Source organism: Leuciscus leuciscus (genome assembly GCF_965113295.1).
Source record: "Leuciscus leuciscus genome assembly, chromosome: 20".
NCBI lineage: Eukaryota > Metazoa > Chordata > Actinopteri > Cypriniformes > Leuciscidae > Leuciscus > Leuciscus leuciscus.
Window position 1 is genome coordinate 26,540,593 of NC_138744.1, and position 17,460 is coordinate 26,558,052.

The 17,460-nt window shown below is 40.2% G+C and overlaps 1 protein-coding gene across 4 annotated transcripts in view; it reads right to left on the reverse strand.

Moving 5' to 3' along the window:
- The window catches only part of dnah5 (dynein, axonemal, heavy chain 5), a 249,542-nt gene that overhangs the window by 179,634 nt on the left and 52,448 nt on the right, over positions 1 to 17,460 (reverse strand). For all 4 annotated transcript variants that reach the window (XM_082150214.1, XM_082150212.1, XM_082150215.1 and 1 more), the window contains exons 14-18: positions 15,065 to 15,386; positions 14,556 to 14,762; positions 5,556 to 5,727; positions 5,054 to 5,199; positions 2,593 to 2,761 (exon numbers count right to left, since the gene is read on the reverse strand). In XM_082150214.1, the coding sequence (XP_082006340.1) occupies positions 2,593 to 2,761; positions 5,054 to 5,199; positions 5,556 to 5,727; positions 14,556 to 14,762; positions 15,065 to 15,386 (1,016 nt within the window). The remainder of the gene's footprint in view (positions 1 to 2,592; positions 2,762 to 5,053; positions 5,200 to 5,555; positions 5,728 to 14,555; positions 14,763 to 15,064; positions 15,387 to 17,460) is intronic.

The following is a 17,460-nucleotide window of genomic DNA, read 5'->3' on the forward strand; positions in this document are numbered from 1 at the left end:
TGTTCGTTTTCTCACACAAACCGCTCGTTTCGTGTCTTAGGCCATCAATGTGTACTTACGATGGGGAATTGTTTCATTTGGACTTCACTGTGCATGCTCTTTGAGATAGTGACCATAGACCTGCATTATATGACTGACAGACAAGAACGGTTTGACCTAAAAATATCAAAATTGAAACTACTGCGGAAAAAAAGACACCTACATCTTGGATGCCCTTGAGGTAAGCTAAAACATACCAAAATTTAATTTCAAAGTGAACTATCCCTTTAAGTTTAAATTTTACAAGCGATTCTGGAACTGTATTGGTAGAGATTTATATGAGGTTCACTGTGAATGCAGCAAAGATGGTTATTTGCCTATATCTTGTCGATTGCCGTTTTATCTTTATTACCAAAAAAGGGGGATTTATCTCTTTAAAAGAATTGGAGTCCTGATTCATATGGCCACTGATGACAACATTTTGTCTAAGTGTCTTGCTAACAGATCTAAAAAATATCTAAGCTTAATTGTACAAAAAAACGGCCATTCAATGCCATTATAAAGCTTGGAACAGCCAGGCCATTTTTGAAATATAACACTTAGGTTAACTTGACGTTGAGTAAATTATAGGCTAATTAAAATTTTTGACAAGGTTGTCCTTTATCAGGGAAATATATAGCATTGCTTTTGAGCATCTTCTTTTTAATTTACGTAAAACTTTGTCTTGTTTTATTGTTAATGGGTTATCTCAGAGTTCAAGTATCACTAAGTGCTTATGCTGATGTGACGGTGTTTGTCAATCATGAAAAATACACTTTTTAAAGCACTGGTTAATGCACTTAATGTATATGAAAAAGCTTCATCGGCTGAAGTTAACATGCAATTTCTATCTTACATGGAAAAAAGGAGTAGTTGAAAATTTTAGGTATTTATTCTTGTTTAAGTGAGTTTAAGAAGTTAAATTGGGAGGGTTTAGAGGAAAGAGTGTGTACCCGATTGTCCTACAGTGGAAGAGTTTGGGTCGCTAATCATTTATTGGCTTCTACTGTTTGGTATAAACTGAGTGTACTGTAGCCACCTACATGACTAATTCAAAGTATTCAAAGAATGCTAGTGACCTTTTTCTGGTCAAGATAACACTGGATTCGATCAGCCACTTTGTATCTTCCAGTACAAGGCTTGGTGGATATCAAGTCTAGGATAATGACTTTTCGGCTACAAACAGCCCAAAGACTATTGTACAACAAAAAATCTGCCTGGATGGACACTGCAACAGCTCTTTTAAGGATGGCAAGTGGAATGGGTTTTGATAAATATTTGTTTTTAATGCAGCTGCAAGACTGAAATGGTGGACCCTCCCTCTTTTTATAGACCTGCGCTGGAGGCCTGGAAGGTTTTTGTTGCATGAAGACAATCTAATACACCTGCTGGTTTTTGGTTATGAGAGGAGCCACTGTTTTTGAACTCCTTTTTACCTTCAAGACTGTTGTCCTCTGAAAATAAGCACGGCTGCTAGCAGCTGAATGTAATAAGTTGGGACATTTCATGAGAAGTAATGTGAAAGACCTGAGCCAAAAAAGTGGTGTGAAATAGATTTTTACAACAGTGAATTGCAGAAATATTCAAGGACTTGAGAGCAGATTATCAAGTATTTTTGAAAAACCCAGCTGTTGTAAATTAATGTGTAGAGGGGCATGGTTATATCTTTCCCTCAATCAGTGTAAGCAGGGCTGTGGAAGACTGGGAGGAAGATGAAAGTTGTTTACTGTCTCTTAGCACCCCAGTTCTGGAAAGTTTTGAATCTGCTGGAAAGAAATCTCTTTACTTATATGTGTTTCCAACATGCAAGTTTCTTCAACAAGATGGAGAATTTTTTTTGGATCCAACTCTTCTCCTAAAGGCTGCTGGCGTACCCTGTACAAACGTCCGATTGACAAGCGGACAGGTGACCTCTAGTGGAGGATTGTACTTGGGGCTATAGCTACAAACAGACATGTGGTACACCTCAATCCTTTGTTCTGAGATCGATTAAATAAAATAAATTAAATGTGTGCAGTGTTCATCACTGGGTAATCTTTTTGATATATTAAGTAATCGGTTCTTGTCTCTGGGTGATCAATTTACTTTTCAGTTGGAATCTCTGCCAAAGTTTATAGAATTATGGGGAATATATGAAATATTATGCACACTGTATGAAAATGCATTGGTTTTGATGTTTTAAAAATATTTTGTAATAATAAAGGTGAATAATTAGTATAGATTTAGGCTTCGTGAAGTTACAAAGCAGAACAAATGCAAAAGCCTCATCTGTATACTGTTTACATGTACGTCTCATACGTCTCGTTTACATCCCTCATAAATTTAGTGGCTATCTGTCGAGTCATAGAATGTGATTATCGGCCAATACCGATAAACAGCTAATCGATCAGAGCATCCCCACATACCTTAATCCCTCAAATTGAGTATTTTTTTGTTGAATTGATTGAAATTAATGAATTTAATATATTGATAACATTCTGTTTTTTGTTTGTTTTTTTATACAGTATGGTCAGGGGGGGGAAACATGCAATTTCTAGAGCATATACCGCATGGATGATCAACAGCAGGCCTTACCATCACTGTCCATCTGTTCCACTTTACTCTCTGTCCTGCTTTCATCACAGTTTCTCTCTTCTTCCTCTTTCTGCTCAAACTCCAGTAACATATTAATCAGCTCATTGGCTGCCTCCTCCACCAATGAGCTTTTGGTATGCAGCATTTGGGCTCCTTTGATGCATAGCTCCTAAAATGAGAAATACATTGAATGAGCATGATCAGATTGATTATTTCTTCAGTCAGAATACATCTCAGGTTACACATGTAACCATGGTTCCCTGAGAAAGGAACGAGACGCCGTGTCAGATGACGCAATGGGGATGCATCCCGCAGGACCCAGTGTCTGAGGCATGTATACCAACTAGCCAATGACGTCACAGGGTGCTCCCCAGCGTAAAAAAGGGAACCTGAAAACACATCATCAGCTTCAAATGACTGAAGGAAGCACGGAAACGCGATACGGCGTCTCGTTCCTCCTTTTCGAGGGAACTCAACGCCACGTCAGATGACTCTAGTAGCGTTCTAGTAGGAGCCTGCATTTAGCGAGGAATGAACTTCCCACTGCGCCAGTGCCTCTCTAAATCTGTTCACTACCGTCTCTAAGGCAGCACCAAACAGTCCCGAGGGCGAGACAAATTAAGCCACAGATGCCTCTCCACTGTCACCAGAGCAGCCATAAATCGTCCAAGGGAACAAGCTGCCTTCCTGGTAACGTGGAGAGCTAAAGCCGTGGCCATGCACAGTTCGGAGACCACCTCAGGAGATAATCCCTCCCCCGATCCATGTCCTTAAACAGGTCTGACTGGTAAACTTGTAATACCGACATAGTATGCAAAGCTCCGCCAGTCTGACCAGCCTCTGAATACGCTTTGCCCAACAACCTCGATGTCATCTGACATGGCTTAGAGGGCAAAACGGGAGCCTCCAATGATGAGGATGTCCCCAGGAAGAAATAACTTGCTAAATTCTTCTCCACCTGCGGCATCCTCCCATAACCCCGTTAGCTCAGCCCCTCTACATTAGAATAATTTGAAGCAAAATGGACCACACGAGCAGAGAATGGATGTTCCCACGAACCTGACACCTCAGTGTGCAGGTTTGGAAGAAATGGAAGGCTCACTGGAGCAGTGCACTTATGACTGCTTGCGATCTTGCGCTTCAAGTCGGACCATTCCAATCTCAGTCTGACCGTAGCGTGAGTCATAAGGTCCACTAGCTCATCGTATTCGGCATGCTGTTGCATGGAGCAGGAAACAGATTTTCTTCACGTCTGTCTCTAGTGACTCCACACTTTCTGAATCGTCAGAATCATGAGCGAGCAATGAACCCTCGTATTCCACGGAAGAAACCACCGAGCGGGCTTCCGTTTCAGGCATGAGGACAGCATAGCTAGGGGGAGAAGTGAGGGGAACTTGCTCACACTCCTCAAGTAGCTGCGGCAGAGATCCCTCATGATCACTCATGAAGAGCACCAGCCGAGAGCAGAGCTTTCTCAGAGAGAAATAATCACAATGCATATATGCATGCTTGACTCCTAGACAGATAACACACGTATTGTGACCATCACCAGGCGTTATGAAACGTGAGCATGGAGGGATACAGCGGAAACTGTTCGCTTGCCAAGTTTTCTTCTCTTTCGCACACTGCAATCTTCACACAGCACACAGACAAGCAAATTCCTGAAGACATTGAAACTGATGACGTGTTTTCAGGTGATCTTTTTATACGCTGGGGAGAAACCTGCGACGTCATCACTGCGTCCACCATGATTGGTTAGTTGGTACACGTGACTCAGACACTGGGTCCTGTGGGACCGTCTCCATTTTTTGGAACGTTGCTGGTCTAGTCACGGCATAAATTACGTTTAACAAAGATGTAATTGCAAATAGTAGCAAGATACCAAAAAAGACAAGCAGGGTTGTCAAAAGTACTGGTACTTTGGTACCATTTCAATACTAAAATGTAATGATAAATTGTAAAAAGGATTTTTAGATTATCAGGAGTACGGGCTCAATTCAGATTCATGAGCAGGTTTCCCTAAAAGTTTGCTGTGCATTCTAACTACATAAATAAGTTGTACCCTTATGATAACAGCCCTGATGTTACTAAAGGAGCATTGACAGTGAATAAAGACATCATATTGAAATTGATATTGAGAGCCCAACACACTCTCATGGGAATTTGAAGCTATAATTTGGTGAATTAATATCTAATTTGTATGAATTTGTACAATCTCTTACAATCTGCTTACACCCCAGTGACGGTCATATTTGTATGAATCACATCGTACTTCATACAAAATTCATTCAGAATCCCCATCTCATATAATTGTTACGTTTTCTGATGAGATCAGTTTGTGAGACCTCTATATTTTCACTGATCTGCTTATTTACATCAGCAAGTGGAAATTGTTTAGCCTCACTATCCTTTGAAAATAACCACACGTTGCTATGAATATATTTGTTTTATGTGTGTGTACCTTGGTGGTCTGAACAAACTCCTCGCAGGTGCATGGCTCATCTTCAGGCAGCACACACAGAGTAGCTGTGCTCATTTCCTGCAGAACAGCATCGATTCTAAACTCAACCAGGTCATTCACTCTGTGCAGCAGAAGTTCAAGGTTGTCTGTGAACCAGAAGAAAGAACCCTTTCATTTCAGATATATAATCATAGAGGCCACAATTACAAGCAAGCATTTTATGTACACTACAAGGACGAAAGTATGTGGACATCACTTTGTTCACACTGATGCTTGTGTCTAAATGGGAGAAAACCCTGGGAGACATGTTCCCACATAAAATAGAAAGCCTTCCAAGAAGAGCGGAGGCTGTTATAATGGCACTTGGCACAGTTCGAAAAATATATATATATGGGGGTGTTTGGGTATCCACATACTTGTGGCCATTTACTGTAGTGAATGTGATGTGGGGATGGAAATCAGCTAACCAACTCTGTAAAGTGGTTACAGTCACTACACTCACCGAGTGCAGCAGTGATTCGATTAAGGTATTTCTCTATGTTTAGGGAGGTCCAATTGAGGGAGGTCAGACCGGGCAGGATGGCCTCATCTACTTTAGCGACGTGTGGCATGAGCAGTTGTTCAAAGGCTGGCTGGATATTAGACCTCACCCTGGAGTTCTCTGTCATCATCAACTGAGGCAGGCAACATACAAGGCAAAAGCACAAAAAAAAAGAAAATGACCTTGTTAGTAATGCTATGCATGTCAGGGCACAGTTCCATACCACTGATCTGATGGGCTTACTTGAATGGTTTGGGGGAAAAAAACATCAGGATGAAAGAAACTGAATTTCTATAAAGCACAGAATGTGAACGGTGATATTTAGCAGTATTACATAAACATTATATAAACAACATCATTTGACATATAAACATTGATCAATGCAAATATATAAAGTACAAAAAAATGGTCAACAGAAGCTCAAATGTGCTTCCTTGACATGCAAGAGCCAATGAGGTTTGTCTTTGTGTGTCAGTCAAGTAGGTTTTAGCATCAAGCAAATACAGTTGAGCTTCTTTTTACCATTTTGATGTTCTCTATGCAGGGTTATTATAGTTAAATAAAACTAAAACCATTAAAAATGTATGATTTTGAAGTGCATTTTCTGTTCCCCTTGTTCCAGTGTTTCCCATTTCCAGTGGTTTACAGTAGCTCCTGTTTGCCTTAGTTTCATTAGTTCCCTTTTGAGGGAACATTGACGCCGCATCATAGTGTTGACGCAATGGGAATGCATTCAGAGCATGCAAGTGTCACGTGTAGTACTCACCAAAACATTGGCCTAGGACAAAGTTGGGTGACACAATGCAGTGTGTAATCAATTCTATAAATAACTGTTCCTGGCGGGGTTATTGCCCCATCTCCGCAAAAAACAAATGTTCTTTAGTCTCGGTTGCCTTCTGTCAGCATGCTGTTTCAGGGCACCAAGATTGTTCCCTCCCTCACTTTTAACAAAAGTGTAAAAGTTAAGAGCATGGAAACTTCTGCCCAATATCTCTAAGTGGGTACTTTGAACAATCGAAAATGGTCACAGAATCCAGTTAAAGGGATAGTTCACTTTGAAATTAAATTTTGGTATGTTTTAGCTTACCTCAAGGGCATCCAAGATGTAGGTGTCTTTTTTTCCGCAGTAGTTTCAATTTTGATATTTTTAGGTCAAACCGTTCTTGTCTGTCAGTCATATAATGCAGGTCGATGGTCACTTGTCTCAAACAGCATGCACAGAGTCCAAATTAAAACAATTCCCCGTCGTCCAAATTAAACAATTCCCCATCGTAAGTACACATTGATGGCCTAAGACACGAAACGAGCGGTTTGTGTGAGAAAACGAACAGTTTTTATATCGTTTTTACCTCTTGAACTCAGCCACGTCCAAGTGATCTGAGAGCGCGGGCGGGTTTAGATATATAAACTAGATGTCGCCTTGGCTACTGCGAAACCGTAGCCAAGGCGACATCTATTGTATATATCTATGTGACTCTGTGCATGCTGTTTGAGACAAGTGACCATCGACCTGCATTATATGACTGACAGACAAGAACGGGTTTGACCTAAAAATATCAAAATTGAAACTACTGCGGAAAAAAAGACACCTACATCTTGGATGCCCTTGAGGTAAGCTAAAACATACCAAAATTTAATTTCAAAGTGAACTATCCCTTTAAAGTATCGTCCTCTGCGTTTCAACGGTGTGCTTATAAAGGGGCCATGGAGCGTGTTTCCCTACCAGAAAGGCAGTAAGGGTTGGCATCCAGGTGCTAAACGCCATCGATGATTGGCTCATTGTCGCCAGATCACGAGAGTTGGCAGTTTGATATTGAGATGTTGTTCCCAGTCATATTGAGAATTTAGGTTTGAGACGAAATCTAAAGAAGAGCAATCTGTCACCATGCCAGAAAACAACATTTCTCAGGGAGGTTTGGGGTTTGACCAAGATGCGGGTGCAATTGTCTCAAGCTTGGGTGATTTCTATTCACACCATGGTAGGCAGTCTGAGGTTAGGCAATGAGCTTTCCGTCCATCAATACCAGGTTCTGATGGGTCTTATGGCTGCGGCTGCCAACGTAATTCCGTTAGGCTTGCTGCACATGAGACCCTTCCAGTAGTGGCTCAAAAGCAGTGGGTTTCAACCCTCATTAAAACCTGTTTATGGTAAGGGGCACATGGAGAGCTCTTTGTGGCCTTTCTATCTGGATGCCGGATCCCCGGTTTCTCACTTTGTGTCCCTCTCTCGAAGCGTGTTACAGTTGCAATATCATTACGACGGACCTCTCTTATGTGCTGGGGAACGATCATGGAAGACCGTCCAGCTCAGGGTCTTTGGAAGGGCTGTGTTCTTAGCAATAAAACACTTTCTCCAAGACTTGTGGGGCTATCATGTGTTGGTGCAGACGGACAACACATTGGTTGCAGTGCTTTTTGCACTGTTTTTGCACTGAAAAGGCAGTATCCTCACAACTATGCTCCTTTTTAGAAAGAAATGGTATCTGCGAGGATTTCCAGTCAGGATTTAGACCGTACCATAGTACCGAGACAGCTCTCATTAGAGTTACAAATGATTTGCTCTTATCATCCGATCGTGGTTGTATCTCTCTATTAGTGTTACTCGATCTAAGTGCTGCATTTGACACTATCGACCATAACATTCTTTTAAATAGACTCGAAAATTATGTTGGCATTAGTGGAATTGCACTAGCATGGTTTAAATCATACTTATCTGACCGTTATCAGTTTGTAGCAGTAAATTAAGAGATGTCTTATCGTTCACAAGTTCAGTATGGCGTACCACAAGGCTCAGTACTAGGACCGTTGCTGTTCACTCTGTACATGCTACCCTTAGGAGATATCATTAGGAAGCATGGCATTAGTTTTCACTTTTATGCTGATGATACTCAGCTCTATATTTCTTCACGCCCAGATGAAACTTACCAATTCACAAATTTAACAGAATGCATAGCTGATATAAAAAATTGGATGACTAGTAATTTCTTACTACTTCATTCTGAAAAAACAGAGATTCTAATTATTGGACAAAAAACGTCCTCGCGTAATAACCTAGAATACTGTCTAACACTTGATGGCTGCTCTGTTAAGTCTTCATCGTCGGTTAGGAACCTGGGTGTGCTCTTTGATACCAATCTTTCATTTGAAAGTCACGTGTCTAGTATCTGTAAAACCACATTTTTCCATCTTAAAAATATATCTAAATTACGTCATATGCTCTCGTTGACAAATGCGGAACAGTTAGTTCATGCGTTCATGTCCTCAAGGCTAGATTATTGTAATGCTCTACTGGGTGGTTGCCCTGCACGCTTAATAAATAAACTACAGCTGGTCCAAAACGCTACATATTAGCCCAGTTCTGTCAACACTGCACTGGCTCCCTATTAAACATCGTATACATTTTAAAATATTGCTGATTACTTACAAAGCACTAAATAGTTTAGCTCTGCAGTACTTGAGTGAGCTCTTAACGCATTATAGTCCTTCACGTCTATTGCGATCTCAAAATTCCGGCCAGTTAATAATACCTAGAATATCAAAATCGACTGCTGGCGGTAGATCCTTTTCCTATTTAGCACTAAAACTTTGGAACAATCTTCCTAACATTGTCCGGGAAGCAGAATTGTCAGTTCAAAGCTAGACTAAAAACACATCTTTTTGACCTAGAATACACATAACACATTATAGACTTCTATAATTCCTTATTAGGCTGCATAGATTAGGCCAGCCGGAACCGGGAACACTGGAACCGGAACCGGGTACTCGTTACATCATAAGAAGAATGGCGTCTACGCTAATATTAGTCTCTGTTTATACCGAGGTTTACCGCAGTCCGTCGGATCCAGGCCGTATCCAGATCTAAGAAGGACCAGCACCTGGACGCGACGACAATGCAGTCCTGAAGTGTCAACAAGTCTCTCCGTTTCCTGAAGTGAGGTGGACCTCGGCCGTATCCAGATCAGATGGTGGATCTGCACCTGGACCTAACCATGACGCATCCTGAAGTGCCAGCCTCATCAGCCCTGTGAAGGCCTCATCGACACGACCAATCTGACTTCTGACCTGTAACGCTGCCTGGATCATAATCATACACTGTTCGCTCATTGGCCAGAGGAGAACTGGCCCCCGACTGAGCCTGGGTTCTCCCAAGGTTTTTTTCTCCATTCTGTCACCTGATGGAGTTTTGGTTCCTTGCCACTGTTGCCTTGGCTTTTGACTTGCTTAGTTGGGGACATTTAATATTCAACAATATTATTGATCTGCCTTATTATGGGTGGGCGATGATGCAATTTTCTTCTAGAAACAAACTTTGTTGTATTATTTTCATGTTATCAATGTGAAGCTGCTTTGATACAATCTGTATTGTAAAAAGCGCTATATAAATAAAGGTGACTTGACTTGACTTGACTTGACTTGGTACAGTAGTCTCCTACATAAATCACAAGTGCGGGTTCCGTTCATGCCCCCTGTTCAGGCTGGTACAGCAGATCCCACTCTGGGAGGATGGCAAACTGCTCTCACTGAGGGCAGTTTACATCCAGGGACACCTCAATTTGGGAGCAGATGTCCTGTCAAGGCACGGGGCCAGGGATTGGCAAATCCACCCTCAAGTAGTGGGGTCTATATGGCAGAAGTTCGGCCAGGCGGAAGTGGACTTGTTTGCCTCCGAGGAGTCAACTAACTGTCCACTGTGGTTTACTCTCCATCCTCCAGCTCCTCTGGGGCGGGATGCCATGGTACAGACGTGGCCAAGGCTGTGTCTGTACGTCTTTCCTCCGATTGCTCTTCTCCCGGGAGTCCTGGAAAGCGTCCATCAGGAAGGGCTTCGCTTAAAATTAGTTTCACTGTTTTGGCTGGCCCGAGTATAGTTTTTGCAGACATTGGGCCCTATTTTAACGATCTGAAACGCAATTATCAAGCGCGAAACGCAAGTAACTTTGTGGGCGGATCTCCGGCGCTGTTGCTATTATACCGGCGGGATAAATGACTCTTGCGCCCGACGCAAATCTAAAATGGGATGGTCTGAAGTAGCTTCATTATTCATAGGTGTGGTTTGGGCGTAACGTGAAATAAACCAATCAGAGCGACATCTCACATTCCCTTTAAGAGCAGGCGCGATTGTTCTATAGCGGATTCCTATTATAACGGCGGATTTGCCAGGCGCACGCCAGGAGCGGTTCACAGCCGAGGAGACCGACGTTCTCGTCAGCGCCTTAAAACACAGAGAAGTGACATTGGGGATGGAGAAACACACCCAAATTAGCTTCGGTTAAACAGGCGTATGATAATTTGGGTAAATGTGTAAGCTAGATGTATGCTTTTATAATAAACTGTCTGTCTGTCTATCTATCTATCCATCTATCTATCGTAATAATGTATGATTTGCAAAAATGAAAACTGCTGCTTCTGTGTAGATGAGAGAAGCAAAGTGTATGCGCGTTGTGCACACGCTACATTGATTATGGCCCTTAAAATAGCATATGAATAACATGCGCAACGCACCACTGACTTTAGACTAGGTTTTTTCGGTCAGTGGCGGAATTGTTTTCTAAACCTGCAAAATAGTATGAGGGAACGTTTGCGCCGGAACACGCCTCCTCTGTGCGCTAAACCGCCCCCGGGAGCGCAAGGTGCGCGGGTGCAAAATAGAAATGATACATGCGTCGCTGTACAAACTCAATTGCGCTGGGTGCAAGATAGGGCCCATTGTGTCTCTCCTGGAAGGCTCTCCAAGGTTCTGCTGCTTCTAAACAGACAATATCTCACTGGGTTTCAAATACGTCTTCGCTTTTAGGAGTCAAGGTCTATTCTAACCGAAGTGTTTCTGCTTCGAAGGTGCTAGCAGTAGGTGCGTCTTTGGAGGGATGTTTGTGCTGTGGCAGGCTCATCCTCTCCACACACACATTCATTAGGTTTAATAGTGTGGATGTGGACTCAACCCAGGGTCTCCGGTCCTTTCGGGGTGAGTCATTCCTATAATAGCCTACAGTGCTTGTGCAACTTTCCACAACCTGTGTGCTGGCATCCTCTCAGTATGGCGATGCGAGTATTGTCGTTCCCATTGCATCAACACTATGACACTGCGTCGATGTTTATGTATGTTTATATGTATGTAACCTAGTTCCCAGAGAATGGGAACGAGGCACTGCATCGTGGTGACATAATTCGAGTACGCCTGCACGGCTTCTGAATCTGGTGATGTTTTCGCCCCAGTGTTATTTATAGAATTGATTGCGCACTGTGTTGCGTCACCTGACTTCATCCTAGGTCAATGTTTTGGCGTGTGACAACACATGACTCAGACACCGGCATGTGTGAAGGTGTTCCCATTGCGTCAACACCATGATGCGCCGTCTCATTCACTTTCTCAGGGAACCGGGTTACATACATAACCCTGAGACGTTACCCTTGTTAGTTACCATAGTTACCCTCTCAGTCTAACCTGTTCCTTGTTAGCCTCTTGTTTGCCTGTGTATATATACCTCTGTGTTTCAGTCTTTGTTTGTCAGTCATTGTCTTTACACCACTTTGTAAAGGTGTTGTGTCTCCTTAGAAGGGGGTGGAATTACAGTCTCTCTTCTTGTATAATATAATGAATTGAAATCATAGTTTTCTTAAAAACAGTTTATTGTCTTAAAACCAGTCTATTCTGGATTTAATGTTACAGGCAATGTCTGTGTTTGGTATCTGAGAGGTGACTGAGGTCATTTTAGGAATGCAGTAACAGTGCATTTAGCTTGGTTTCCAGAGAATAAATATGCACTTGTTTTTTTTTTATTAATTAGTTTGCTCAAACAACCAGTTTACAATAAGTTACATTTTATCGAAAGAGAATTGTCAGTTTGAACTTTATTCTTATTCATTTTATTCAGCTGCCCTGAAAAGACAATTCAGGCATGTGAATACAACTGTGTCTAAGGTCATGAAGGCCAATAACACCACATTTATACACTTAAGACATATGCATACTTAGCATTTGTTGTTCTTTTTAGGATTTATAGCACCACTAGTCACTAAATGTTAAAAATTAATCATGTGTAGAAGCTTGTAACAGTGCTCTGTGTGGATGTAGTTTTAATGTTCTATTCCAGTGAAGTCCTAAAAAAACACAAAAAAAAACAGCCTTGTAGGCAAAAAAAAGATATCGGCTATGTTTTATCTAATTGTGCTTGCAGGGGTTGTTTATTATTATTATTAGAGGCATGTAACCATGCCAAAGGAATAGTCTCCAAGATAATTCAACAGCGGCCCAAATGAGTCCTTCCAGAAGTTATGACACACCTGTGACCCTTCCCAAAGTTTCTTAAGTATATAGAACAGAGTCTATATATTGTATATGATGCTAATGTTGATGTCTTTAAATAACCTAATTGGTATAAAGAACAGAATACCATGTTCGGATGTTGCTTATCTGGGCAGCGTTTCCCAAAAGCATCGTTAGCCAACTATGTTCGCAAAATCCGTCGTTATCAGCATAGTTCAATGAGTCTGTGTTTCCCAAAACCATCGTTCCAATGAACATTCGCAAACAGTATCGCAAAGTTGTGTGGTTGGAACGACAGCTCTCGACCTGTGGTTAGAAGCATAGTTTCTAGTTTGCATGACATGTGGACTTAATACATCTTTATCTTGAGCAAAATAAGCAAGCTGACATTCAGTACAATCTGTGTCTTTTATTTAGAATACATACAAATGTAATTTACGTCTTTTAGTTTGTCAAGAGATTTAAAGCACCGCTTTTGAAAAGTGCTCATGTGCGAACATACTCTACTACGTAAGAACGAGCCTATGATTGAATCTGGAAATAAAGCAAAATAACTGAGAAAAATGAGAAATTGTCCTCAGATGCTATGTCTGTAATTTATAGCAAAAAAAAAAACTAGCATTAATTTGATCTCAAACAGATTAATTAAAAGAAGTTATTACTCCACCGCGTGCGTGACATCATAACCCAACGTGGTTGAACAGCCACTTTGCGACAGTATGGTCAGTTTTCAGCCAGGACTTTTACAGGGGTTTGGCTCGAAGTCATGGTGCAAAGGACCCTAGGTTGAAATTACTCCAAACCATCCCTTTAAGCCAAATGACTAAGCCCATGCACTGACTCAGTACAATGACAAATACAGATCTTAAACCAAACCAATAGAGTGATGTTTTCTTTAGTTTTTTTGTGTTTGTGGAATAAAGACTAGTGATTAGTTCCTCACCTCTCCTTGTCCCTGTATAATGTAACACTAGTTGCCAAGGCAAAATTTCTCATTTTCATTTAGTTTAACTTGAAGTACTAAAATGACCAAAACTAATACTGAAATAAAAATTTATAAATTAAAATTGACATATTGAAGACCTGAAACAAATTAAATTAAAGTAAGTAAATAAATAAATAAATAATAAATAATATACAAACTATAATAGTATCTTAATGATACAAGAATAACACTGGCTCTGTTTATGTGCATTGGTCAACGTTTATTTGTGAATAAGTCTAAATTAAACACACTGTGTCTCTTCAGAATAGTTGGATTAAATGCTTCATTCATATGGAATTTTTTTTATTAATTTTTTTTATTCAATGGATGGACAAAATTAAGACGATATTGAAAATATCGTCATTGTGTTCCAAAACTGAAGGAAGTCTTATTTGTTTGGAGTGATATGAGGGTGAGTAAATGATGACAGAATTCTAATTTTTGTACCTATCCCTTCAAGCATGAGGAATAGTGCACCGTAGTTGTGTATGCTGTGGCTTAACTGGTACTTTAGCAATTAATCGTGTACAACATTAATAGATGTGGTAATGGATGCTATTATTTTATATAATGGGATGCTATGTTTTCTGTAGGGAATTCATCCTGAAATAATCTTGACTGATTTCTTTACTAATTCATAGCAACAAAAGTATAAACGAGTGGACGTAGTGCATTGTGTTGTACAACAAGGATACATATACAACATAGATACCTGAAGTTTATTGTAGTTCTTTTTGAAAACATCCTTTTTCCGCTGCAAGATGGCTGCAAAGGGTGGAATCTCAAGTCCCATTCCTAGCATGCAGTCTGTCTCTCGAATCTGGGTCAGGATCTGGGGGTCAAAGTTCACATGCATCTCCCCAGTTTCTGGACTCTTGACCAGTAAAGAGGCTTGCAGCCCCAATTTAACTGCCTCAGTCTATAGAAAGATACATAAATATGATTGGTCGTTATGTTATAACATAAAGATAAAACTTTAATTAATTTTATTAGTATACTTATTAAAAGCTGATCAGAATTGATTTCTTGAAATATAAAAAATAAAATGAAGATATAATCTAAAAAGGGAAGAAAAGTAAATATATGAACATTTACAGGATAAGAAAATAATTTTTTCAAAGGCATCAATAAGTGAAAGTGGCACATGAGCAAAGCGCCAAAAAAGCTAAATCAAGTAGGCTAGTCAACAGTACCTTACTTTGAATTGACAAGACAACTGACCTGTGCCATCCAGCTCTGATGATAAAGCACCTCAAACTCCAGCAAGACCTTGGCCACCCGATTGTAATTTCGAATGATTGGCTTGGCATCTGGGGTGCTGAGTATCCCAGGCAGCTGCTGGAAAAGATCCATGGGCTCCTGGATGCGGTTGTACAGCTGCCGAGCCCACATGATCTTCCCCGCGATCGGAGGGAGGTCTGGAGCAATGGGGGGTTCTGTCTTCTGTTTGGTGTAAATTCGAGAGATCATCTCAATGTCCCTGCCAAAGTTTTGCAGAATCTTCTGGTACTTCTCACTGATGCCCAAGTCTGGGATGCCAAGCCTGGTAAATATGAAAAAAAATTGTCAGCAATTGATGTTGTTGTTGTTGTTGTTGTTGAAATAAATGAATTACTTCATTGCGCAAAGATATATTAATGTATCAAAATTGACATGAAAGACTTTTGACATTGTCTCCCAAAAATTCTATTCCAAATAAATGCTGTTCGTTTTAACTTTTAATTCATCAAAGAAACCTGAAAAAAATCATGTCATCATGTTTTCCACAAAACATATTAAGGGACTGTTCGTTTTTTATTTAAGGGGCCACCGGAGGAGTTTTGAGATCTGTTGTCAAAAAAGACATGACCCTCCCTTCGCCAGCAATACATTTTTCTATGACCCTCCAAAATGTTTGTGAAAAAAGGCATGACCCTCCCCGATAATTTATTGATTAGCCTACTTCTGTACTGGTTTGCGCTTGGCAAAGATGTTCAGATAGCCATTGTTTTTTTGTTTTTTTTAAACCATAAACTCTTGCTTTCTCATCTTACTAGGGCTGTAACGATAGACCAAACCTACGATTCGGTTCGTATCACGATTTTTGATTTGAAAAAAAATCATGTTTTCGGTGCTGATGTTTGTGACTCGTTCAACATGTGGGTGGGGCTGCCAATAAAGCATCTAAAAGCTGTCACAAAGAACCAGCAAAAGTAATGATTATTAATATGTCAAATATAGCAAGGAAACATTTTAATTGTTTATTAATAAACAAGTGTTTTCTGTGTCGACTGCAAAGATGAAGTTGACGATGTGTCGCGATCTTCTCAGAACGCGCCAGAGAGAAATGCACATTTCATAAGCAGAAAGCAGTCTGTTTTCCTTCGTTTTGAATTGTTCTGTTTAAAAGTAGACATTTCAAGCTTTCTATATATTTCTCAGGTCTGTGAGGCAAGTAGCATACCTTACGCTGAGTTTCGGTTCATTTATGAGACAAGAGTCCAGTTCACTCGCCCGCGCCTCCGTGATTATCTATTTTCTACTATATTTACTTCTTATTTATTAAATCCAGATGAAACATTGATTAAAATGAAGATACAATTAATAAAAAAACGAAATTCACTTTAAAGAAAGGCTTTGTGCTTTCTGTTTGATGTCTCTGTGATATTTTATAAATCACATCAAAATAAAATAAAAATAATATTTTATGTTCTGTGGAGGCCGATCTTTATTCATCCGGTGGGTATATATCTTTTGGTTTGCACAGTGTAATTTATAGAAGAATTACAAAAACACATTTTGCCACCTAAAAGTTAAAGATTTTTTTGTGTCACGTCACGTCACATGTGTATTTCCCTCATATTAAATATAAAATTTAATGTGTAGACTGATATTTTTCTAATGTCTTGACTCCTTTATTTTTCTAATGTCTTGACTCCAAAATATTGGTATTAAATGCATTTTCTGAGAATTTATATTTCAAGTTTTGACTGCAAATGTTACGTCTATAACACAATCGCCCAATTTTAACTAATTTATCCTCAACTAGTTTTTGTGGTGTAGGTCTACGTATTTTATTATGTTAACTTAAATAATACTAATAGTAATTTAAAGATGTGGTAGCCCTATATCTTACACATCGTGGAAACAAAATAAGAATGGAACTAAAATATGGTAGTATCGCGCTACAGCGCACATTCTAGTATCAGCTGCAGTTCTGGCGCCTCAGTCGCAATACTGTAAAACTCGACGTTCACATCACATGTTAATGCAGTGGTAGAGTTACACTCACAGGACACTGTGCACTTATTCGCAATCACAAAAGTTCATTATTTGCTCGTGCTTTAAAGCTTTGCCGGGTAAACATTTCATTGGCATTCTGTTTTGACATGATGCATTTTTTCTAAGCGCGAACTGAAGTGCGCGCGCACTGTCAAACAGCGCCAAACTGGATTTTTGTTGGGTCAGACCCATCTGATATCGAAGGGGGGCTGATAACGCGAGATCAACATGGAGCTAAATGGAAAAAAATATCACCAAACAAGCCACTTTGAAATGTTGCTGTTTTCATGTATATAAAAGTTGGGTGACCCTCCCCCTAGACTAAAAAAAGTTGAATGACCCTCCCCTCAACAAAG